Source organism: Haliotis rubra, unplaced genomic scaffold (assembly GCF_003918875.1).
Source record: "Haliotis rubra isolate DU_JTF1 unplaced genomic scaffold, ASM391887v1 Scf1583, whole genome shotgun sequence".
NCBI lineage: Eukaryota > Metazoa > Mollusca > Gastropoda > Lepetellida > Haliotidae > Haliotis > Haliotis rubra.
The window spans coordinates 95,704-120,325 of record NW_025765540.1 but is presented as its reverse complement, the minus strand read 5'-3'; the positions used below and the strand labels follow the sequence as shown (position 1 = coordinate 120,325).

At 40.2% G+C, this 24,622-nt stretch overlaps 1 protein-coding gene across 1 annotated transcript in view; it reads left to right on the top strand.

Annotated features, from left to right (window-relative positions):
- Positions 1-24,344, top strand: part of LOC124271197 (sodium- and chloride-dependent glycine transporter 2-like) — a 30,869-nt gene extending 6,525 nt beyond the window's left edge. Inside the window, exons 2-14 of the mRNA XM_046706278.1 lie at positions 14,522-14,746; positions 15,195-15,326; positions 15,752-16,031; positions 16,459-16,591; positions 16,841-16,975; positions 18,027-18,130; positions 18,894-19,018; positions 19,540-19,652; positions 20,394-20,525; positions 21,091-21,190; positions 21,471-21,571; positions 22,409-22,582; positions 23,465-24,344. Of these exons, the coding sequence (XP_046562234.1) occupies positions 14,530-14,746; positions 15,195-15,326; positions 15,752-16,031; positions 16,459-16,591; positions 16,841-16,975; positions 18,027-18,130; positions 18,894-19,018; positions 19,540-19,652; positions 20,394-20,525; positions 21,091-21,190; positions 21,471-21,571; positions 22,409-22,582; positions 23,465-23,599 (1,881 nt within the window). The 5' untranslated portion in view covers positions 14,522-14,529 and the 3' untranslated portion in view covers positions 23,600-24,344. The remainder of the gene's footprint in view (positions 1-14,521; positions 14,747-15,194; positions 15,327-15,751; positions 16,032-16,458; positions 16,592-16,840; positions 16,976-18,026; positions 18,131-18,893; positions 19,019-19,539; positions 19,653-20,393; positions 20,526-21,090; positions 21,191-21,470; positions 21,572-22,408; positions 22,583-23,464) is intronic.
- Positions 24,345-24,622: the final 278 nt, after the last annotated feature.

Sequence of the window (24,622 nt, the reverse complement as noted above, 5' to 3'; positions counted from 1 at the left end):
ACAATCAGTATTACCCTAGTTGCACGTTGACCTACTATTACTGATATAAAACCAGCATTGTGTGACAATCAGTATTACCCTAGTTGTGCGTTGGACTACTGTTACTGATATAAAACCAGCATTGTGTGACAATCAGTATTACCCTAGTTGCATGCTAGACTACTGTGACTGATATAAGACCAGCACTGTGTGACAATCAGAGAGAGAGAGAGTCTTTATTTCCTCCAGACGATCATCCGAAGATCAAACATATTATATACATGTAGATACAACAAACAGGCAAAGTTACAAAATTGATATAGATGTATATACAATTATATTAATCAAGATGAATACCTAAAGCTACAATTTACATAAGAACATACATGTATAAGTGTATACAATTAATTTATACAAGAAACAGTGGACATATATCATTATAAATCTGCAGAGATCAATCAGTGTAACATTGTAGGAGATGTCGTCTTATTCGGTAAATGTATAAAGAAAATCGTAAAATGATTGTTTCCCATGTCCCTTGATCAACAGTATCATTAAAAACAGTTTCACCTCCAAATAGAAAAGAGAGCATGTCGAGTTCATCCTGTGATTCAAAGGCAACATAGGTGTCCACATCAAGATTGTCAATCATAAACACAAAAAATCGTTTCTCTCAGTGTGAAGTTGTTCACAGTGTAGGAGTATATGAAAATCATAATCATAAGTATATTTGTTGCATAGGTTACATTCTTTAGATATTTTGCCACGTGATGAGATTTTAATACATATTTGGAGGGCAGATTTATAATTGGGATGCAAGTATGCCAATTGCCAGAGGATATGATAGTTTAACTTGGAATGGACCCGTGCATAAAGCGTCATGTTTGTATTAATTGAGGTTTGCATAACCCATCTGTGTTCTTCATAGCTATGTACAGATGTATTTACAATTTTTCGCCATTCATACTTTGGAGGGAATACACCTTCTTTAATATATTTATCTATGTGTACATGTAAATTATATTTGTAGAGTACTGATAGTAGATCATCACAGATTGAAGGGATTTTGTAGATGTGGTTATTGCTGCACAAAATATGTTTTTGGCAAAATTATTACAAGAGATTTTGCATAGACGTCCAAGAAAAATGAGTTTACATTTGTCGATGTAACCAATGAGTGTCCACAATCCCAGATTTGCAATAGTAGAGTCTGTTGGTGATCTTTTATCGAGCCCCTGCACAATACGAGCAAAATATCGTTGTGTAACTTCAAGTGCATCGGCTTGTTGACCTCTAATGTTAGGTAATATTTCACAGCCATAGAGACTTGTTGTAAGTATCATTCTCAGCCAGATTTTGACGCATGTGAATGGATGGAGTTGAGAGTGATGAAGTCCCACAGATCTTAGGGAATTTATGTTTTGTCTTGCTTTCTGGCAATACCTAACGATTCTTGATTTTGTTGAAAGATTATCAGTTAGGAGAACACCTCCATAGGTAGTTGATTCAGACTGGGAGATAGGCGTATCACCAAGGCGGTACTGGAAGTTAGAACAAGTGGATTTTCGTTTGCTGAAGACAACTATAGTACTTTTAGCTGGGTTGTAGGTCAAACGCCATTTGGAGGCATATGACGACACGATGTCTAATGATGATTGTAAACCTTTAGGTGATGCACTAATAAGCGTGGTATCGTCAGCAAGCAAGACTGCAGGAACATGCATACCGTATACACAAATACCACAACTGGCTTCTCTGAGAGAAGTGATAAGGTCATTTATAAAAATAAGGAAGAACCAAGCTGAAATAACTCTTCCTTGGCCAACACCTTGCTTGACACAATATGTATCTGATCTCTCGCCCTGGTAACAAACAAAGGATTCGCTATGAGTATAACAGTGATATAAAAGATTCCAGGTATTGCCGCTTATACCAATTTCATGCAATTTATAAAACAATCAATCGTGCCAGATTCTGTCAAAGGCTTTTTCGTTGTCAAGAAAGGCAGAGAAAACAGCAGAATCTCTATGCATATAAAATTGAATACTTTCCATGAGCGTGAATACAGACATAATGGCTCCATGTTGGCGTCGAAAGCCAAATTGTAACATATCCGGAAAATCTGGCCTTGATTTTGTTAATTTATGTTCGATTCTTTTAAGAAGGAGCTTTTCAAAAGCTTACCGAGACAAGATGTTAAGGTGATACCTCTGTAATTTCGTGGGTCACTTTTGTCTTTTTTGCCTTTATATATTGGTATAACCATACCGAGTCTATATTCCTTTGGGACATATTGAGAGGTAGTGATAGCATTGAATAGTTTGCATAGATGGGTGGTGATAAAGTCACCTGCAGAGATGATGTGTTCATTTGTAATTCTATCAGGGCCAGGTGATTTGTTTTTACTCAGAGATTTAATGGCATCCTTAACTTCACTGGAAGGAGAAATCCTTTTCAAGTTCTTCATCATAGTCGTGATGGGAGATTTTTTATATCAGTAACCTTTTTAGATACATGATCTTTAAAGTCAGAGTCAAATTTATCTGACTCGTGTGGTTGAGCTAAATCTGAGAAATATTTCCCCAAATTCTACAAATGTCAAGGGTGTTGATCCACTCCTTCCCCGTATGTAAGAACAGGGACATTAGTAACAGTTGCTCTCTGTTTTCGAATGTTTTTATAAAAAGAGTTTACATCCATTTCAGCTGAAGCTTCGATTTCTTTCAGCATTTCATTTCTATTATGCCTTTTGGATTGTCGGAAAAGTCGCCGAAAGTTACGCTTTTCATCTTTATAGGCTGAGCGTAATTGAGATGTTGGATCACGAGGTTTATCATTGTTTACCCATTCGCGTCGAGCAACGCGCATGCGGTAGTGAGCATCATTTAACCCATCCGATTTCCAATATGGTTTTAAGTATGGCTTATAACTGCTATGTGGTATGGTGTTGACACCTGCATGTAATAAGGGCAGTGGTAATCATATCATTATACGTATCAATGGCGTTTTCCTTGTGTTCGTCTACAAGGGAAGGATAATGATATTGTATGTAATATTCAACTGAATATTGATAGGAGCCTATACCATTTTCATTGGCTCTTTCCCATTTGGGAATACCGTAGTAATCTCCACTGCTGTACTGTTTAACTACTGGCAAGTCGATGGATATTAGGCAGGGTAGATGGTCTGAAATACTGTAAGGACATGCATCAATGATTTGAACATCACTAATATAATGGCTTATACATGAGGAAACTAGTATGTAGTCAATCATGCTTTGATGTAAGTTGGCCTTTGATCTATAGGTATATGTTGGTATGTTAAAACTGGTTGTGCTTAAAGCGTTTACGAGACTTCTCTCCGATAGCGCACTTTTTAAAATCGCATCTCTTTGCGATAGAAGAGATTTACATACATCAGAGTTAAGATCACCAAGTATAATTGTTGTACTTATCTCAGATAAGTAATCATACACATCAAGTATTTCATTAAGAGCATTGCTGTAGGCTGCATGTAATACATTGGTTGAAGGTAAACGGCAAGCAATTACATAAACATCACAGTAGCCTTGTCTGATAAGTTTAGCCGCTATTGCGTAATCCGAGTGGACTGTTAGAGATTTCGCCCTCCACGGAGAGTGGATATTTACTAAGATAGCAAGTCCCTGAGATCCACGAGAACACGTTGAGTTAGCTTTCATACAGTTATACGTTACCAGATTGACGTTACTAAGAGAGTGTAGATGATGTAACTTGTCTAGGGGAAGCCAGTGTTCTTGTAACGCCACTACATCTACATTCTGAGATATTATCTGATTGATGTATTCAGTACCATACAGAACACCGCGCACATTCCATGTTAAAAACGAGAGAGTCATGATAACAGCTGTAAAGTTCATAACTAGTTGATTCTTGCTGTTGGGGAGTTTGAACATGGAAGTTAATAGCTGTTGTGGTTGTCACCACTGTCGCTGTATGTCCTATTCCTGGGAATATAGTCTCTGGCACGGATTCCTGGGGGCCAGAAATCTCTAACACCTGACACATAATCTTCATAGTCATCAAGGTCAAGATTCACTTGCACTGTATAGGTATCAGGATAGTTATTACGAACGTTTTTCTTCATCAGTCTCACAAACGTTACTCGAACATTTTGATCACGGGTATTGTCACAAATTAAATCTTTAACAGAGTCAAACGATTCTTCCGCACTGACATTATATAACACAAGACGTTTCGTTTTCACTCTTGGAACACCTTGTAGTGCGTGATACTGTTTAGAGAGGGATCTGATAGGATGAGAGATATCATTCTTTACCTTGTCAGTGTTGTTCGATCTCCGTGAAGAGGGGTGAGTGACTTTCTGCCAGGAGTTGGAGTCGTCTACTTGCTGAGATCGCAGGGAAGGAAAGTCGTTGTCGAAGTCGTCGTAGCTGGGGTCGATGTCAGCGTATTTGGCTGCAGGGTCTGTGCTGGTGACGGATTTATCGTTGGTCTCACCATGTTGTCCTGTTACCACTGTGATGTGGCGTGGTTCGCTGGATTCTGTCAACGTCGTCTCTCTCTCCGGCGTTGTTGTCTGTGACGTTGACGATGACGTTGACATATCGTGCGTTTTCTATGTTTGCTGTGGTGGGGCTTTGGGTTTTGTCATTAAATTTGTTCATATCCTTAGAAAGTACTGTAAGCTTAGTTTCAATTGTCTTTAGTTTCGTATCAACTGAGAAGTTTGTTTCAGAAGCTCATTTTCCAAGTGTAGGATATGATCCCGATATGTCTTGTTTTGCTGATTTGACAGCTTTAATTCTGACCTTAACTCTGACCTTCTTTTCTTCTGATTCGGTTAGTTTCTTATCCTTTTCTTGAATAGTTTCACGCAGGCGTCTTATATCTTCTTTAAGTTTCTTTTCAAGTTTCTCAAATCTTTGCTCTAAAAGATCTTGCCCATCATTTTACAACTTGTTTGAGTTGAACAATATGGCTGAGCACCAATGATATAGGGTCATTTTGCTCACCTTGGGTAGTTGACGTAGTAGATGTGGTAGATGACGACGTGGTGTCGGTGGTCTCGGACGTGGTTGCATGCTTGTTGACGTTGGCAGTCGATGGTGTTGATGGCGTAGATGGTGGCAGTGGAGTTGAGATCGAAAGATGTCGAACACTAGTTCTGCTGAGTACTTTGTTCTGGAGTACATAGTCAGTAATAGAGCCTTCAATAAAGTGAAAGAGATAATACACATCCTGTGCGCATTTGTAGATCACTGAAGGTGTTGCTCCCTGTGTGTTCCTGCGCCTAACAAGCGAGCCTTGAGGAAAGTTGACACGCGTGTACTTCCCATAATCATATAAACTTTCTCTTATGTCGTTTATCTCTTTGATGTTGTAATTATAGATGTCTTGGATACTATCAATGAAGCCGACTTTGTCTTTTTTGATCCAATTTTTCTTTTGATTTCTAAATAGATTGACTCGTCTATGTCAGCACACGGCTGTGTGTTATACACCTCGTCATTGTGTTCATCGTCAACTCCTGGGCTAACTTGGTCATCTATTGTTGTACTTTCATTGTCATGAGTGCCCAAAGCGTCGGTCATTGTTTAGTCCTAATTGGTAGCTTGGGTGTTCACATTGCCAGGGATTTTGTAAGTGTATTTTTGAAGATGAAGATATCAACAAGTTGTGGCTTTATGGTAAGTTCAGTTTTCAAGGTTCATATGCACATATTCCCGATACGTTGAGTAGCTGTACGAAGAAGATCTCAGATCTCAGTGGAGCGCAGCAAAACACGTCCTCACCCGTGGACGCCTGTGCCTAGACGTATGATATAAGACCAGCACTGTGTGACAATCAGTATTACCCTAGTTGCACGTTGACCTACTGTCACTGATATAAGACCAGCACTGTGTGACAATCAGGTATTACCCTAGGTGCACGTTGGACTACTGTTACTGATATAAGACCAGCATTGTGTGACAATCAGTATTACCCTAGTTGCACGTTGGATTACTGTTGCTGATATAAAACCAGCATTGTGTGACAATCAGTATTACCCTAGTTGCACGTTGGATTACTGTTGCTGATATAAAACCAGCATTGTGTGACAATCAGTATTACCCTAGTTGTGCGTTGGACTACTGTTACTGATATAAAACAAGCATTGTGACAATGACAATCAGTTATTACCCTAGTTGCACGTTGGACTACCCTAGTTACTGATATAAGACCAACACTGTGTGACAATCAGTATTACCCTAGTTGCATGTTAGACTACCGTGACTGATATAAGACCAGCACACAGTGTGTGACAATCAGTATTACCCTAGTTGCACGTTGGATTACTGTTGCTGATATAAAACCAGCATTGTGTGACAATCAGTATTACCCTAGTTGCACGTTGACCTACTATTACTGATATAAAACAAGCATTGTGTGACAATCAATATTACCCTAGTTGCACGTTGGATTACTGTTACTGATATAAAACCAGCATTGTGTGACAATCAATATTACCCTAGTTGCACGTTGGATTACTGTTGCTGATGTAAAACCAGCATTGTGTGACAATCAGTATTACCCTAGTTGCACGTTGGATTACTGTTGCTGATATAAAACCTGCATTGTGTGACAATCAGTATTACCCTACTTGCACGTTGACCTACTATTACTGATATAAAACCAGCATTGTGTGACAATCAGTATTACCCTAGTTGTGCGTTGGACTACTGTTACTGATATAAAACCAGCATTGTGTGACAATCAGTATTACCCTAGTTGCATGCTTGTTACTGACTACTGTGACTGATATAAGACCAGCACTGTGTGACAATCAGTATTACCCTAGTTGCAGGTTGGATTACTGTTGCTGATATAAAACCAGCATTGTGTGACAATCAGTATTCCCCTAGTTGCACGTTGGATTACTGTTGTTGATGTAAAACAAGCATTGTGTGACAATCAGTATTACCCTAGTTGCACGTTGACCTACTGTTACTGATATAAGACCAGCATTGTGTGACAATCAGTATTACCCTAGTTGCACGTTGACTTACTGTTACTGATATAAGACCAGCACTGTGTGACAATCAGTATTACCCTAGTAGCACGTTGACCTACTGTTACTGATATAAGACCAGCATTGTTTTACAATCAGTATTACCCTAGTTGCACGTTGGACTACTGTTACTGCTGATATAAAACAAGCATTGTGTGACAATCAGTATTACCCTAGTTGCACGTTGGATTACTGTTGCTGATATAAAACCAGCATTGTGTGACAATCAGTATTACCCTAGTTGCACGTTGGACTACTGTTACTGATATAAGACCAGCACTGTGTGACAATCAGTATTACCCTAGTTGCATGTTAGACTACTGTGACTGATATAAGACCAGCACTGTGTGACAATCAGTATTACCCTAGTTGCACGTTGGATTACTGTTACTGATATAAAACCAGCACTGTAGCATTGTGTGACAATCAGTATTACCCTAGTTGCACGTTGACCTACTGTTACTGATATGAGACCAGCATTGTGTGACAATCAGTATTACCCTAGTTGTACGTTGGACTACTGTTACTGATATAAGACCAGCATTGTGTGACAATCAGTATTACCCTAGTTGCACGTTGGACTACTGTTACTGATATAAGACCAGCATTGTGTGACAATCAGTATTACCCTAGTTGCACGTTGACCTACTGTTACTGATATAAGACCAGCATTGTGTGACAATCAGTATTACCCTAGTTGCACGTTGGACTACTGTTACTGATATAAGACCAGCACTGTGTGACAATCAGTATTACCCTAGTTGCATGTTAGACTACTGTGACTGATATAAGACCAGCATTGTGTGACAATCAGTATTACCCTAGTTGCACGTTGGATTACTGTTACTGATATAAAACCAGCATTGTGTGACAATCAGTATTACCCTAGTTGCACGTTGGATTACTGTTGCTGATATAAGACCAGCATTGTGTGACAATCAGTATTACCCTAGTTGCACGTTGGACTACTGTTACTGATATAAGACCAGCACTGTGTGACAATCAGTATTACCCTAGTTGCACGTTGGATTACTGTTACTGATATAAAACCAGCATTGTGTGACAATCAGTATTACCCTAGTTGCACGTTGACCTACTGTTACTGATATAAGACCAGCATTGTGTGACAATCAGTGTTACCCTAGTTGTACGTTGGACTACTGTTACTGATATAAGACCAGCATTGTGTGACAATCAGTATTACCCTAGTTGCACGTTGACCTACTGTTACTGATATAAGACCAGCATTGTGTGACAATCAGTATTACCCTAGTTGCACGTTGGACTACTGTTACTGATATAAGACCAGCATTGTGTGACAATCAGTATTACCCTAGTTGCACGTTGGACTACTGTTACTGATATAAGACCAGCATTGTGTGACAATCAGTATTACCCTAGTTGCACGTTGGACTACCGTTACTGATATGTGATCAGCATTGTGTGACAATCAGTATTACCCTAGTTGCACGTTGACCTACTGTTACTGATATAAGACCAGCATTGTGTGACAATCAGTATTACCCTAGTTGCACGTTGGACTACTCTTACTGATATAAGACCAGCACTGTGTGACAATCAGGATTACCCTAGTTGCACGTTGACCTACTGTTACTGATATGAGACCAGCATTGTGTGACAATCAGTGTTACCCTAGTTGTACGTTGGACTACTGTTACTGATATAAGACCAGCATTGTGTGACAATCAGTATTACCCTAGTTGCACGTTGGACTACTGTTACTGATATAAGACCAGCACTGTGTGACAATCAGTATTACCCTAGTTGCACGTTGACCTACTGTTACTGATATGAGACCAGCATTGTGTGACAATCAGTATTACCCTAGTTGTACGTTGGACTACTGTTACTGATATAAGACCAGCATTGTGTGACAATCAGTATTACCCTAGTTGCACGTTGACCTACTATTACTGATATAAAACCAGCATTGTGTGACAATCAGTATTACCCTAGTTGCTCGTTGGACTATTGTTACTGATATAAGACAAGCACTGTGTGACAATCAGTATTACCCTAGTGCATGTTAGTCTACTGTGACTGATATAAGACCAGCACTGTGTGACAATCAGTATTACCCTAGTTGCACGTTGGATTACTGTTACTGATATAAAACAAGCATTGTGTGACAATCAGTATTACCCTAGTTGCACGTTGACCTACTGTTACTGATATAAGACCAGCATTGTGTGACAATCAGTGTTACCCTAGTTGTACGTTGGACTACTGTTACTGATATAAGACCAGCATTGTGTGACAATCAGTATTACCCTAGTTGCACGTTGGACTACTGTTACTGATATAAGACCAGCACTGTGTGACAATCAGTATTACCCTAGTTGCACGTTGACCTACTGTTACTGATATAAGACCAGCATTGTGTGACAATCAGTATTACCCTAGTTGCACGTTGACCTACTGTTACTGATATGAGACCAGCATTGTGTGACAATCAGTGTTACCCTAGTTGTACGTTGGACTACTGTTACTGATATAAGACCAGCATTGTGTGACAATCAGTATTACCCTAGTTGCACGTTGACCTACTGTTACTGATATAAGACCAGCATTGTGTGACAATCAGTATTACCCTAGTTGCACGTTGGACTACTGTTACTGATATAAGACCAGCACTGTGTGACAATCAGTATTACCCTAGTGCATGTTAGTCTACTGTGACTGATATAAGACCAGCACTGTGTGACAATCAGTATTACCCTAGTTGCACGTTGGATTACTGTTACTGATATAAAACAAGCATTGTGTGACAATCAGTATTACCCTAGTTGCACGTTGACCTACTGTTACTGATATACGACCAGCATTTTGTGGCAATCAGTATTACCCTAGTTACAACTTAGAATATCGTTACTGAGATGTTACTGCTGCCACCATTGTACTAATTTGTTAACTTAGTTACTTGTTTAATACAATTGTTGGATACTGCACATTTCTTTGCTGTTTGATTGTGTTACACCTAGTTCGCTAACGGTTAAGTTTTACGTAACAATATATGCCCCCTTGCTTTATAATATATTATTGTAAAACTTGTTCCATCATATCGATTCTACGTATATACAGCTCTTATATTAGACACTAAACGCCAAGACGAAACGTTACCCTCCTACCTTTATGAATTACTTAAAACTATCAAAGATATGTTAGAAGGCATTAGTTTACAAGAAAGCTGAACAACAGAGCTTTATGCAAATCACGAAAAATAGTTCTCCAATGCATTCATATTTAGGTAAAATGCATCTTTTTCAGAACAATTAAATTTTCATATTTTCGACCATGCCGAAATAAACCAATAACAGTGATTGAGATGTCCAAAAGAAAGGTTGAAATGAAATTCTGCTTTGAGACAAAGAAAAACCATTTAAAGTCACCGTTTTTCAACTATTAAAACAAGAAACAACTGTTGTAGAGTGTGTACAATTGTAAAATAATCATTCCTATGATTTCAGTCTTTTAAAACATTTTCTGCTGATTTGCATTATTGAAAAAAGTAAAACGTGTCTTTGATATTGTGAAAAAGTGTTTAGGAACATCTAAAATTATCTTTGGGAACATTTTTGCTTGCACAGTAGCATTTTCCCATTTTCTGTGTTCAAATATACTAAAAGCCATTAAAAATGCAATTTGACATTCATACTTTCTTTACTCACACTAATTTCAACATATATAAACCTAACTGGCAGATATGTTGTAAGTGAACATCTGTGAATAATTTCATCTGAAAATGTCCAGTCAACAACAACATCAGTGACGCAACAACGACATCACAAAGGAGGGGTCACTTGCAGTCAATATCGTGTGTGTCCACCGTGCGCTGCAAGACATGCTCGCAGTCTTAGGGGCATTGAAAGACACACATTTCTCAGGAACAGCTGTTGGATGGTCTGCAGCCTCTGATGGTCTGAGGTCTGATCATGACACCACCCCCTCCAAAACGATCATCTTCAAGGACACAGCTTGGCGCAAGTCTTTCTCCTTTACGTAGATAAATCTGTTGACGTCCATCTGCAAAGGATAGGTTCAACCTGGATTCATCTGAAAAAATGACATCTGGTCATGTCCTGTTGTCAAGATTGGCCCCATTTGCTGCCCATCGCGGTGTTGTGTTTACAGCTAGTATCTGTCTTCCTCTTACCATGTCGATGTGTCCATATTGTAATTTCTTTGAGAGGCATTTTAGAAGTTGTGAAGATGAAGGAAAACTGATTTGTATGGATAGTCAACTTCTTTATTGCAATGAGTGCGACGTTTCGGCGTAGGTACTAACACCGTTATTAAGCAAGTACCTACACCGAAACGTCGCACTCATTGCAATAAAGAAGTTGACTATCCATACAAATCATTTTTCCGACCATATTGTAACCTAAAACAGAAGCTGATTTTATGAAAACTGCCTACAACTGCCCGAGTCACAGTTAACTACGGTGACAACGAACCCCAAGGGACCACTGATTCTAGTTTGTTTTATTCATTTTGACACTTAAAACACAGCACGTGCCCCCGTCAAAAAGTTGTTGTTTTGTCAAACCGTCAGTTAGATATACCCGTGTTCGTCATAAAGGTAGTTAACGTAGACACAAAATTAACTTTCCATTTTAAGGTTCGGTTTAATGTCTATCTTATAAATTCTTCCCGAAAATCACACCTGATTGTGAGGCAAAGTGCCCGGTTGCTCAGGCATGGGTCGACAAAGGCGTTGTTAAATGTTAGCTTCTCATGCTGTCATTGTCTGCCTTTAATGCTTGACAGCCGAATAACTGAGGCAAGATGAAAGCCCTCTTCTGAAAGGACTTATCTTTCATCTCACGTCTTTTCATGGCTGTTACCACACAAAACTCGTGGGACAGACAGACGTCTATTTTGAAATCAGTGTTTATCCATCCTGGTTGAAGTGATATCATATCGTGGCTAATCTAGCGAACATCCTTCAGTTTCTGATAAACCAGTCATATTTACTGTTCGGTGTATCATTCACTAACATAATTGTAGCATGACTATCTTAAATATTCTAGCCATGCACACCTGGTTGTAAGGCAAAGTATCGGGGTTCTCTGCCTAAAATGTGAGACAGAGTGGAAACAAGGACATTGTTAAGCCTAAGCTCCTCACACCTTCTCCGCTTGCGTTTTATGAGTGTGGCTTGACAGCCGAATAACTGAGGCTAGATGAAAGCCCTCTTCTGAAGGGACTTAAAATTACCCCATCCTTCTCAGGTCTTTTCATGTCTGTTACCACACAAGACTCATGTGACAGCTAGACATCTATTTTGAAATCAGTGTCTGCCCATCCGTCAACTTTAGGTTATTACTCGTTGAAGTGATATCATATCGTGCTAATCTCGGAACATCCTTCAGTTTCTGATAAACCAGTCACTGTATAATGGAGACTTCAGTTGCGGTATCTTCTATACACTGATGCTTTAGTTTGATTAGTTTCATAGCACATGAATTTAGACTTACTGATGTGATGGCTTAAGCCTTTCGACCTGCGGAAGGCAATTTGCTTCAGCCTTTTCTTTCAGTGCGCCCTCCCCTGTTTGGATAAAAACGCTTGAAATGACCTGGTTGTCCGCTTGCAATTACCTGGCTGTCAGCATATCCATCACAATACCAATTGCCGGGACACTCAGTTCCAGTTGTATTTGTATTGTGTCAGATTGTAGGGGAGGGTGGGTAGCCTTGTGGTTAAGGCGTTCGCCCGTCATGCCGAAGATCGTGATTCGATTCCCCACATGGGTACAACGTGTGCAGCCCATTTCTGGTGTACCCCGCCGTAATATTGCTGAAATACTGCTATAAGCGGCGTAAAACAACACTCCATCACTCACTGTCGTTAATGTCTGCAATTTTTACTATGGGAATCTCCTCCCACAACATACCTGATGGTGGACATGGTCCTCCGCCTTGCATACTCTGTCCCGAAATAACCTGGAATATGCCCATTTGATTCCAGTGTTCCTTTTCTCAAACTGACCTGTTTTCTTACGTATTGTGGCAAGATTGGAAGAGTGGGGTGTGTTCTCCTTGACCTTCATTTTACGAAGTCTTGGGTCAGAAAAATAGGGACAAAAGACAGAACCCTTTACACACCCAGTATTATTTGTTTCTTATAGTAAAATCGATTGTTCGATTCTGACTGTATCCTGATTATTTGTAAATGAATTACAGTCATACAGTCATGATGCCAGATACTCGCAAGATATGCATATGTTTGCCCCACGGGTGGTACCGATAAATATATGCAAGAGCAAGTAAACCATGTACCTGAAAGAAATCTGCTTTTAGGAGGCTCTATTGAGGCCTTGGATGTTGTTCGCCTGAACAAACAACTAATGAAAAGAGTCGTACAAGCATACATCTAAATGCATAGTTTTATACACGAGACAGGTACATTGATCTCGGATTCAAGTAGCTCAATACTTGGAAGGAAATAGGATAGAATTAAATATTTGATGACAACCCTGAGAAGATGATATGAAAATGAAAGGAAAAGAGATAAATGGGGTACTACATATTGCAGGCATTCTGGTGTCCCCCGCCGTGATATTGCTGGAATATTGCTAGAAGCGGCGTAAAAACATACTCAGTCACTCACTCACTCACTCGTGCAGGCTGTGATGCTTGTGTCTATATCCTGCCATCCATATATCCCTGTGGATCTTCGCTCTACCACCCGAAGAGCAGGATTCGCTCACCTCTTCGTGAAGAGCCAGCATCATCACTATTTGATAGTGTTTCACATACTCATGTCTATAATAGACATGATGTTTTATTTCATCTCGGTCAATGTTCGCAAGAGGACTGAGTTTCAACATGAGCTCTGTAGTATTTTCTGATTATGTGCTAAATTTGAAAGTACGTTATACACACTGTCACGTTTGAGTCAAATCTTGACATTTAAGCAACAGAACAAAATAATCTAAATATCAGGTCAAGGGTCATTTTAGGATTCCAACTATATCATAACCATGGATGTATGACTTCTTTGAGTGGCATTTTAGAAATTGGGAAGTACAATATAGAACAAACTTTATGGATAACAACTTCTTTTTATTCGTGAGTGCGACGTTTCGATACAGATTCTTGTACCGTTGTCAAGCATAATGGAACATGAAGAAGGGGGAAGTGTATATATACTGGATGTAACAATGTCACAAAGGAAACCTGTCACTATGTATGTATGAATAACTAAAACGGATAACTATATGAAAATATGTGACTAATGCACGTACTATGTTCCTGTCACTATGTACCTGTCACTATCGTACCTGTCACTATGTACCTGTCACTATCGTACCTGTCACTATGTACCTGTCACCTACAAAATTACAATCTACGATTATATGCTCGTTCCAGAATACAAACATATTCAGTCAATGAAAAAAATTCATCGCTGCTCGTAATTAACAGGTACATTGCTCTTGTGCTTCTATAACCTTTTCATTCACAAACAGTGACAAGTATGACATCGAAGGAAACGAGTCATGGATTTCCAATGGATGAAGTAACTAAAGAAGAGATGCATTCGGACAAATATGAAGAGGTGTTCTACAAAGCCTCTGAAGATCAGAGGGCCAAATGGAATTCACGTGTTGAATACGTCCTCTCCCTGGTTGGCTTCTGTGTTGGATTCGGGAATTTGTGGAGGTTCCCGTACGTCTGTAACAGAAATGGCGGAGGTATCAGGAATAATTTTCTTTCTGTAGTGATTAACCACAGTATGCATCTGACATTGTTTGTGTGATAGTCTTGAATTCACGTTTTACAAACTCACAAACTCACTTATCATGTACAATTTTGCGATGGTTATGTGGTAGACGGCTTGTTCGAGCGACCGCACGTTAGACCAAAGACCAAGCTTCTATTCCCCACAATGCGCGAAGCCCATTTCTGATGTCCCCTATTTATATTGCTGGAATATAAATTTGTTAAAAGCGACGTAAAACTAAATTCACTCTCTCTATACCATAATGTAACATTTGTATATACGATCAACGATATATATTTTAATTTGAAAAAAAGTGTGTAAATTACTAAACAATAAGTGATTGAAACTGCCTTTGGATGTTACAAATTGCCTTCGAATATCTTCTGACACCCACTTTCGGTTGTTTGTTTAATCCACAGGCGCCTTCCTGCTGCCGTTCCTACTCTGTATCTTAATCATTGGGTTCCCCGTGTTCTTCCTGGAAGCCTCGCTCTCTCAGTTCTCAGGAAGGGCGACTCCTCGTGTGTGGAGTTTCTGTCCTATGTTCAAAGGTTGGTAGGATGTGCCGGCATGGATATATTCATTCCAAATTATAGAAGGAAATCAATGTAAATGTTCAAAACACAAAGCATCATGTTCCTAAATGGCATTTTATAATGAATGTTTGAACCACTTAATCCTGAATTTTTTTTACATAATACAAATTGGCCTAAGTGAGTGAGTGATTGAGTGAGTTGGGTTTTACGCCGCTTTTAGCAATATTCTAGACATTTCACGGCGCGGGACACCAGAAATTGGCTTCACACATTGTAGAAGATATAGGTTCGGTTCCCCACATGGATACAATGTGTGAAGCCCAGTTCTGGTGTCCGCCGCTGTGATATTGCTGGAATATTGCTAAAAGCAGCGTAAAACCCAACTCATTCACTCCACGAAGATAAAGGAACGTTTCTAGAAAGACAGATTCTTGAAACAGGAGTTGGTGTTGGTGCCCTGGTGATGTACGTCGCCTGCATACCGTACTACAACATCCTCCTGGCCTGGCCCATCTACTACATGGTCAAGTCCTGCTCCAGCGTCCTGCCCTGGACAACTTGTGGCAATGACTGGAACACCAACCTGTGTGTAGAAGACTTAAGGAACGCCACCTACAGCAGCCACAACGGAACAAGCTCGTATGATAACATCACTGCTGTTGTCACACAGCGCTGGGAAAATGTCACTCTAGCTCACACCGCGGCCGAGGAATTCTGGCAGTAAGATCACTCTTCGTTTGACTTTGAATAGGTCATCGGCCCGTTGTACTTGGTTTGGGACATTTCTTAAATAGCTTAAATCACAGGTGCCAAGACTGTGTATACTAGTGTTACAACATAAGGGATTTGAATATGGCTATAGTTGAAGGTTTCAGTAACAACGCCGTGTCGTTGCTTCTGAACGAAAAATTTAATCACACTGAAATCACACGCAGGAGTAACACCATGTACACTGAAGCCAACGTGTGAGAGCCCGTAGGGAAACTCACAATCACTAATGCAAAGGCGCTCAGCACGCGCTTAAAATGCCCCTGACATACCTCGCTGAGGAACAAACATACCAATTGTAACATGTGTTAATCAACAAAACTCTCAAACGGTGATACCATGTACCGGTTCAGTCCAGCTGTTTCCATCGTTGTTTCAGGTACAATGTGCTGAGTATATCTCGAGGTTTGGAGGAGGTGGGCTCTGTCCAATGGCACATCGTGGCTTGTCTGTTCGCTTCATACGTCATCATATTTCTGTGCATGATTCGTGGGGTCAAGTCAGTGGGCAAGGTAACCGTCATATCAATATCCTGAAGATGGAAATGCCTAGCTGGCATTGGCAATATGTAGCCATCTCACAGATGACATCCTTACCTTGTCAGCTTGCTGATAGGGTTAACTTCTGTGGTCATGTACACAAGGCGTGCGTAGTTCCAATCCCAGCACGGGACTCGGAAATTTTATGGCCGCTGAAAATACATCAGTGTGCATCAGTGTATGTACTAACGTCAAGATGGTCACAACTGCTTGTTTTTCCAGGCAGTGTACGTGACGGCAATATTGCCGTACATACTCCTGATCATCATCTTCATCAGCACACTGATTCAACCGGGAGCAGGTTCCGGTCTGTTGTACTACGTCACGCCGGACTTCCGGAAACTTCAGGACGTGAAGGTGTGTTGTAGTACCTAGAGGTAGCGTTCTGACGAGGCATCCAGGGTCTAGACCCTTTGCAGAGTTCGGTGGTATAGCTTTGTAGTACAATCCCAGGAGATTCTGACGTGGCATCCAGGGTGTAGACCCTTGCAGAGTTTTCGGTGGTATAGCTTTGTAGTATAATCCCAGGAGATTCTGACGTGTCATCCAGGGTGTAGACCCTTGCAGAGTTTTCGGTGGTATAGCTTTGTAGTATAATCCCAGGAGATTCTGATGTGGCATCCAGGTTGTAGGCCCTTGAAGAGTTCGGTGGTATGTCTTTGTATTGTAATCCCAGGAGATTCTGACGTGCCATCCAGGGTGTAGACCCTTGCATAGTTCGGTGGTATGGCTTTGTATAATAATCCCAGGAGATTCTGACGTGGCATCCAGGGTGTAAACCCTTGCAGAGTTCGGTGGTATGGCTTTGTAGTATAATCCCAGGAGATTCTGACGTGGCATCCAGGGTGTAGACCCTTGCAGAGTTCGGTGGTATGGCTTTGTAGTATAATCCCAGGAGATTCTGACGTGGCATCCAGGGTGTAGACCTTTGCAGAGTTCGGTGGTATAGCTTTGTAGTATAATCCCAGGAGATTCTGATGTGGCATCCAGGGTGTAGGCCGTTCCTGTAGAGTTCGATGGTAGGGCTTTATGCAGAATCCCAGGGGAAGAGTTTTGCGGTAGAATCCTAGGGGTAGAATTATGTTGTTGAATCCCAAGGGTAGAGTCTTATGGGAGAATCCATTTACAGCAGGGTTATGTAATAGAAATAATGGGGAAGTTTTAGTAGTTATTATTCCCATACATTTGGTCAAGTGATATGGCACCATGCAGATTTGTCTGGTAGTGTAACATTCCTTAAAAATATAATGCACGTGTAGTTAAACGAACTTAAACGAAGTTAAAGCGACTGAAATAGACACAGCAAAAGAGTAACTCAAAAATGTAGTGTGATTGTTTAATAACGACCAAGAATGTTTGTCAAATATTCTGAGTTCGGTGTAATGATTATGATGCTAATTATGACAAGGTGTGGCTTGAGGCGTTTCTACAAGTGATGTATTCTCTGGGACTAGGCTGGGGTACCATTGGCACCGCTTCCAGCTATAACAAGTTCCACGAGCCTTGTCACAAGTAAGTAATGGTCGAGGAGACATGAGGTGCCAGCCTAATCCTTCCTGGGATACCTCTTTATTCGATTAGCATACTTAGACCGTGCTGTTCCGAATTAGATCTTCAGCAACCTATGCTTGTCGTAAGAGACGATTACGGGATCGGATGGTCAAACTCGACTTAGATAGATGCTCATGATAATCACTGGATTGTCTGTCTAATATTTCCTCAGATACCCAAACCTTCGATTTACTTTACGTTAACAAAAATACATGTGTGCATCATGTAAATTCCAAAGCCCCTGGTGTTTGCTATATTTCTTAGACCATTAGAGTAAGGGTGTCTTTGTCTCTGCCAAATTGAGAGACCATTTTACGACTTCGACTGTTTTGGAGACACGTCTGGTGGAAGTGTACGGGTTTTGTGTTTAGACTCTATGGTTGGTCCTCGTCAGTGAAAGACCTCATACCTCTTAGATGCACCTTTTTTCGCTGAAACTGCATATCGAATTCAAGGCAAAGAGGCAGACCGCTTGATATTCCTAAGATGCCCGACATTGTGAGATGTGCATATGAAGTCATTCCAGACGTGAGGTCACGTCACAGTATCATACCTTTCATTTGGATTTGTCAGAATCCGCTTTGAATTTCTCTTTGACGTTTATCATACGTTCATTATTCGGGGTTAAGGTGGTGAAGATAGAAGACAAACAAAAATCCCATTGAAACTTAAACTAGCGTCCGCAAGAGTATTGCATACGGTTGCATCTACATGTTTCTGATAGGGACGCCATCATAGTGAGCACGATATCTGAAGCTACAAGCATCTTTGCCGGCCTGGTGACCTTTGGCATCCTTGGAGTGATGTCCGAAAAGACCGGCGTCCATATTTCGAGTGTAGTTTCCAGCGGTGAGTAAGGTGTTCAGTGTATTTTGGGTGTGTTTTTTTCATCTTACGCCAAGTTATATAGTGCTTCGGCCCACGTCTAGTGGACACAAAAGGTGATGTTCACGAAAAACACCAGCTGTAGCTACTTCACTACCACTATAAATGTCAAGCTGTGAACAGCTGTATGTATGAGCCCTTTAAATATGGTGGCACTATGGTCGTACGTTCCGAAAACAGAGACTAGGAACTTGGGAAATGGTCAAAATGGTGATGTCATTGTAAAGTGCACTCGCGTTAGATCTATTTGTATCTTTGTTTTTGTGCAACCGTACATGGTTTCATGATAATACAGAAATTGAATTCCATTATCAGTCTCTGATATCCCATACTTATACTATATATACAGAAGCGTTAAACTGATGGAATTTTTTACAAGGTCTTATGTACTCATTCAATGAAAGAAAAATCCCAGACGGACAATAACAGAAGAAATGTTAAATACCGTCAAGTTTATACAATACTGTTATCCTATCCTGATGAAGGTCCAGGACTAGGTTTTGTGGCCTACCCAGAAGCTCTGGCGCAACTTCCGGTGCCTCAGTTGTGGTCCTTCCTGTTCTTCCTCATGCTTCTTGCTGTTGGCCTGGATTCACAAGTGGGTGTCTTCAATTTGCTATATATGAGTACATTACGTGAGTATGTACCATTCATACTGAAAGTTTCTAATATAGAAGTTTATACGAACGAAAACTAAATTTCAAAAATGATAAGAAATCACTGTTAAAAGCAAACTCTTTTGTCCTTCATAAGCATGTGTTTTATTAATCACTCCGTAATGATACTAGGTGTTCGCACTGCTGACACGTCCTAAATACATGCAAAGACAAGTCAAGTAGTTACGTACATTAACACTCACTAATAGGTACAAAAAGAAAATTGTTTCAAAATGAAAGTGTCATCCATATATGGGTCATACGAGACTGACTGACTGAGTTTAGTTTTACGCCGCTTTTAGCAATATTCCAGCAGTATCATGGCGGGGGACACCAGAAATGGGCTTCACACATTGTGCCCATGTGGGGAATCGAACCCGGGTCTTCGGCGTGACGGGCCAACGCTTTAACCACTAGGCTACCCCACCGCCCCGGTCTACGAGAACATCGCACATATACTAAGAAGAAAAGGTTAGACAAGGCTATAAAAGCCACCGTAAAGGGAGTACTCGAATGATAAGTTTAATGATATTGTATATAATTGGGGTAGTCCAGTGGTTACAACGTTCGTTCATCACGCTGAAGGCCCGGGTTCGATTCCCCAAATGGGTACAATGTGTGAAGCCCATTTCTGGTGTCCGCAGCTGATTGGAGGACTACTAATGTACATTTTTTGCTTTCAGTTCATGAACGTGGAGGTCATCACAACAGCCCTTGTAGACAAATACCCGAAAGCTCTGTCACGAAAGCGTTGGCTTGTAACCGCTGGTGTATGTGTGATATTCTTTCTTGCAGGAATATTACTCTGCACGCAGGTAAGATTTACGTTTGGCCCTCGGCTTATAATTTTAGACATGGTGCGTTGAAGCTCCATCTTGAACAAAATCTATGAAATGGTTATGATGCCCTCAAAGGACTGGTCGGTTGGTTGGTTGGTTGGTTGTTGTTGTAGTTGTAGTTGTTGTTGTTGTTGTTGTTGTTGTTGCTGTTGTCAGGTTGGTTGGTAGGTTGGCTGGCTGGTTTAACGCCGCACACAGAAATATTCCAGCTGTATGGCGGCGGTCTGTAATTAATAGAGTCTCTGGACCAGACAATCCAGTGATCAACAGCATGAACATCGATCTACGCAATGGGGATACAATAACATATGTCAACCAAGTCAGCGAGCCTGACCACCCGATTCCGTCAGTCGTTTCTTACAAGCATGGGTTGCTGATGACCAGTTCTAACCCGGATCTTCACGGGGCAGGATGCGTGGATAATCATGACCATCATCATCATCATCATCACCGTCGCCATCGCCGTTGCTAGTTGTTGTTGTTGTCGTTGTTGTTGTTCTTGTTGTTGTTGTTGTTCTTAGGATTTTTATTGCGGTTTCAGGGCGGCCCATACATATTCCAGCTTCTCGACTGGTATATAAGTGCTTTATCAGTCTTTCTGTTCTGCACACTGGAATGTGTTACCGTCGTCTATATCTATGGTGAGCTAAATTTCAAATTATTACCACATTTTGAGCATTACTATCTCTGATACAGTTAACACAAAATGTAAATAGTAATTTAATTTACCCTATGATATGTATTTTCTCTGATTAGGGAGATGTGACTTTGTTACATTTTATTCTGTTTTTGTTTTTATATGGAACAGATAGCAATACTCATGTTAAACATTTCTATTAATTTGAAGCTGAATTTAATCATTATTTAAATGGTTTGCTGTTTAGCCCTTGTGTATGTGCGCAAAATGATGTTATGTTCCAGGTGTAAAGCAGATGAGCAAGGATGTTGAGATGATGCTTGGAAAACCACTTCCGATCGTCGTAAAAATCCTTTGGGCTTTCGTCATACCAGCAGTGCTCCTGGTAAGTGTTTACATGTTTTTTTCATCAGTACTCCTTGCAAGTGCATGATGGGTTTTTTAAGAGATCATAAATCAATTTCTTATCCTTTGTATATATCCTTTGTTTTTAACACAAACATTTGGGCCAATTTGGGCCAATTTGATATTTTGAACATTAAAAATGAATTAAAATTATTAAAATTATTTTAATCATAACAGTTATTGACCTTCTTCAGTTGATTACTTTCATGGGGATGTATAACAAAGTATGGGTTTCTCTGAGGTGTTCAGACGGCCAATACTTCACCAAATCCACATATCCGTAAACCATGGTTTTACGATGATTGCAAACCAACAAGAAAGTGTTAAAGAGCGGTAATTATCCTCCGTGACATTATACTGGCTTAATGACATTGTAGTCCCTAAACAATAGCCTGGCGAGGATCACACAGATATATTGAACTGTTGAACGAATAGTAACTAATAGATTCATTTGGTATCAGGAACCCAAAGGGTTAACTAAAATATGTCATCTGTTACATTTTACCAATTTCTAAATGGAACTGCATATTCATATACACTGTGTATTCATGAACATCTGGTCACCAAGTAGTGATGAAACCGGTGTTATAACACAAGAATGAGTGAGCTTAGTTTTACGCCGCTTTTAGCAATATTCCAGCAATATCAGGGCGGGGGACACCAGAAATGGGCTTCACGGATTGTGCCCATGTAGGGAATCGAACCCGGGTCTTTGGCGTGACGAGCGAACGCTTTAACCACTAGGCTGCCCTAACGCCCCTACATCACAAGAACAAACTTTATTCATGTTACATGAAGCTCCTGATGGATATTTCAGACTGCCTTCATCCTGACACTCCTTCAGTACCAACCGCCGACCTACGGCAAGTACACCTTCCCCGGCTACGCCAGCAGCATCGGCTGGTTCATCGCCTCTGTGTCCATCATCCCATTGCCAGTTTATATGATTCTGGCTGTGAAGAAGCATATGGCCTCCCACACGGTCAGACAGGTTAGTGTTAAGTCTTATGATAGCACTGTAGGACACCATTATTCCATTGCCATTTTATATAATTCTAGCTGTGAAGAAGCATATGGCCTCCCACACGGTCAGAGAGGTTAGTGTTAAGTCTTATGATAGCACTGCAGGGGACCATTATTCCATTGCCAGTTTATATAATTCTGGCTGTGAAGATGCATATGGCCTCCCACACGGTCAGAGAGGTTAGTGTTAAGTCTTATGATAGCACTGCAGGGGACCATTATTCCATTGCCAGATTATATAATTCTAGCTGTGAAGATGCATATGGCCTCCCACACGGTCAGAGAGGTTAGTGATAAGTCTTATGATAGCACTACTGGACACCAACTGCTACTTAAGAAACGATTCAAATGTTAAGACGATTCAAAGTACTTGTGCACTGATTTGCGTAAGATCAGTTACGAATATGCAAACATTTGTTCTTGGTTTTATTGTTCTTCTTGTTTATTGTCTATATGTTTTGTTTTGCTTGTTTGGGGTTTTTTTTAGTTGTTGTTTTCCTTTCTTTTTCTTTCTGGCGTTTCAGGTCTGGGGTGGGTTGTGTTTGTTCTCATGGACATGGACAGTCAGTCAGTAATATCTCATTAATATAGCCTGTCGTACTGTAGATACTCGGGTGATTTCATATGCCTGCCGTGATAGTGCTGGAATATAGCTAAAAGCAGCGTAAAACCAAACTTACTCACTCACTCACTCATAAACACACGAGTGATAGACGACAAAAGCTAAAGTCGATCAATTCGGCTCTCCTTTCAGACATGTGAGATGAGATAAATGAATGAATTAAACCAGATGGAAATATTGAAGGCATTCCTTGGCACAATAAGTATAACTTTTGTGTTAATATTTCAGAGTATCCAAATGGCTCTTCGCCCCGAGGACGTGTGGCGTCCTTCTGATCCTCTGTACAGGGGGAAGTACCGAGACAACCTTGTACATACACAGTATTCCTTGAAGGACCATATCACAAGTGTGTTTACAAAGTAACATGTCAGTGATCAAAAGCTCGTAACATATTGGCATCATTAACATTGCAATACCTCCGCCATCTGCCACCAGTTATTAGAAAAATCATCTTCACTGTACTTTGTATGTTAACGGTATAATGTTAGTTTCGCTGGACGGAGAGTTGTTAGTTATTGATTCCGGGACAGGCATAACATGTGATCAGCATTATGAACAACATCCTCCGTCTGAGTATACCGCCCATGTCGAAGAAGATATTTGTATATTTTTAGTGATAGTTGACACTAAATTTGCAACAATAATAACAGTGAGTGTATGTTTATGTTTGGGCGATCTGGTGGAAGAAGCACATGTTCTGAGTGCTTGTGAAACCATGGAGTACCATGACCAGCCGATCGATACAGTAATGTAGATTGTGGTTAGCTCTTGAAATTGTTTGTTTGTTTTTGTTTGTATCATTTCATTCTTATATGTCCCTTTTACAATGATTTGAGAATAACTTTTCTTCCGGAATACTTTTGGAAATTCCATTCTATCCATAAATTTAAATGTCTATTATGTACATCTCAGGAGAATCTAATCAAATGTGTACAGCATTACATTTCCCATGCCTATATAAAAAGAAATATTTATTTAGAAACACTTTCAACTTCATTTGTATATTCTTGTCAACTATGTATAGTTATATCTTGTATATGGGCCCTTGACCTCATTACAAATAAGCTACTTTTGATACAATAATGTAGATTGTGGTTGGTTCTTGAAATTTTGTTTGTTTTGTTTTGTTCGTAAGTGGCTCTAGTGGAGTAGGGATCTTGGACCATTAGGTTATGGAATGATATTCTTGATCCCTTACGTTATTCTGATTAAACGCTCCTTATGAAATGTTTACAAACCCACATGTACGGCTTCACCCACCTGAAATACAGATATTATTGTTTGAATAATATTTACAGAAGAAATTGACACATTTAGTGCAGTACACCATATTTTACACCTTTACACAGGTGTTAGAAGATCACACGTCACACGCAACATGTACTT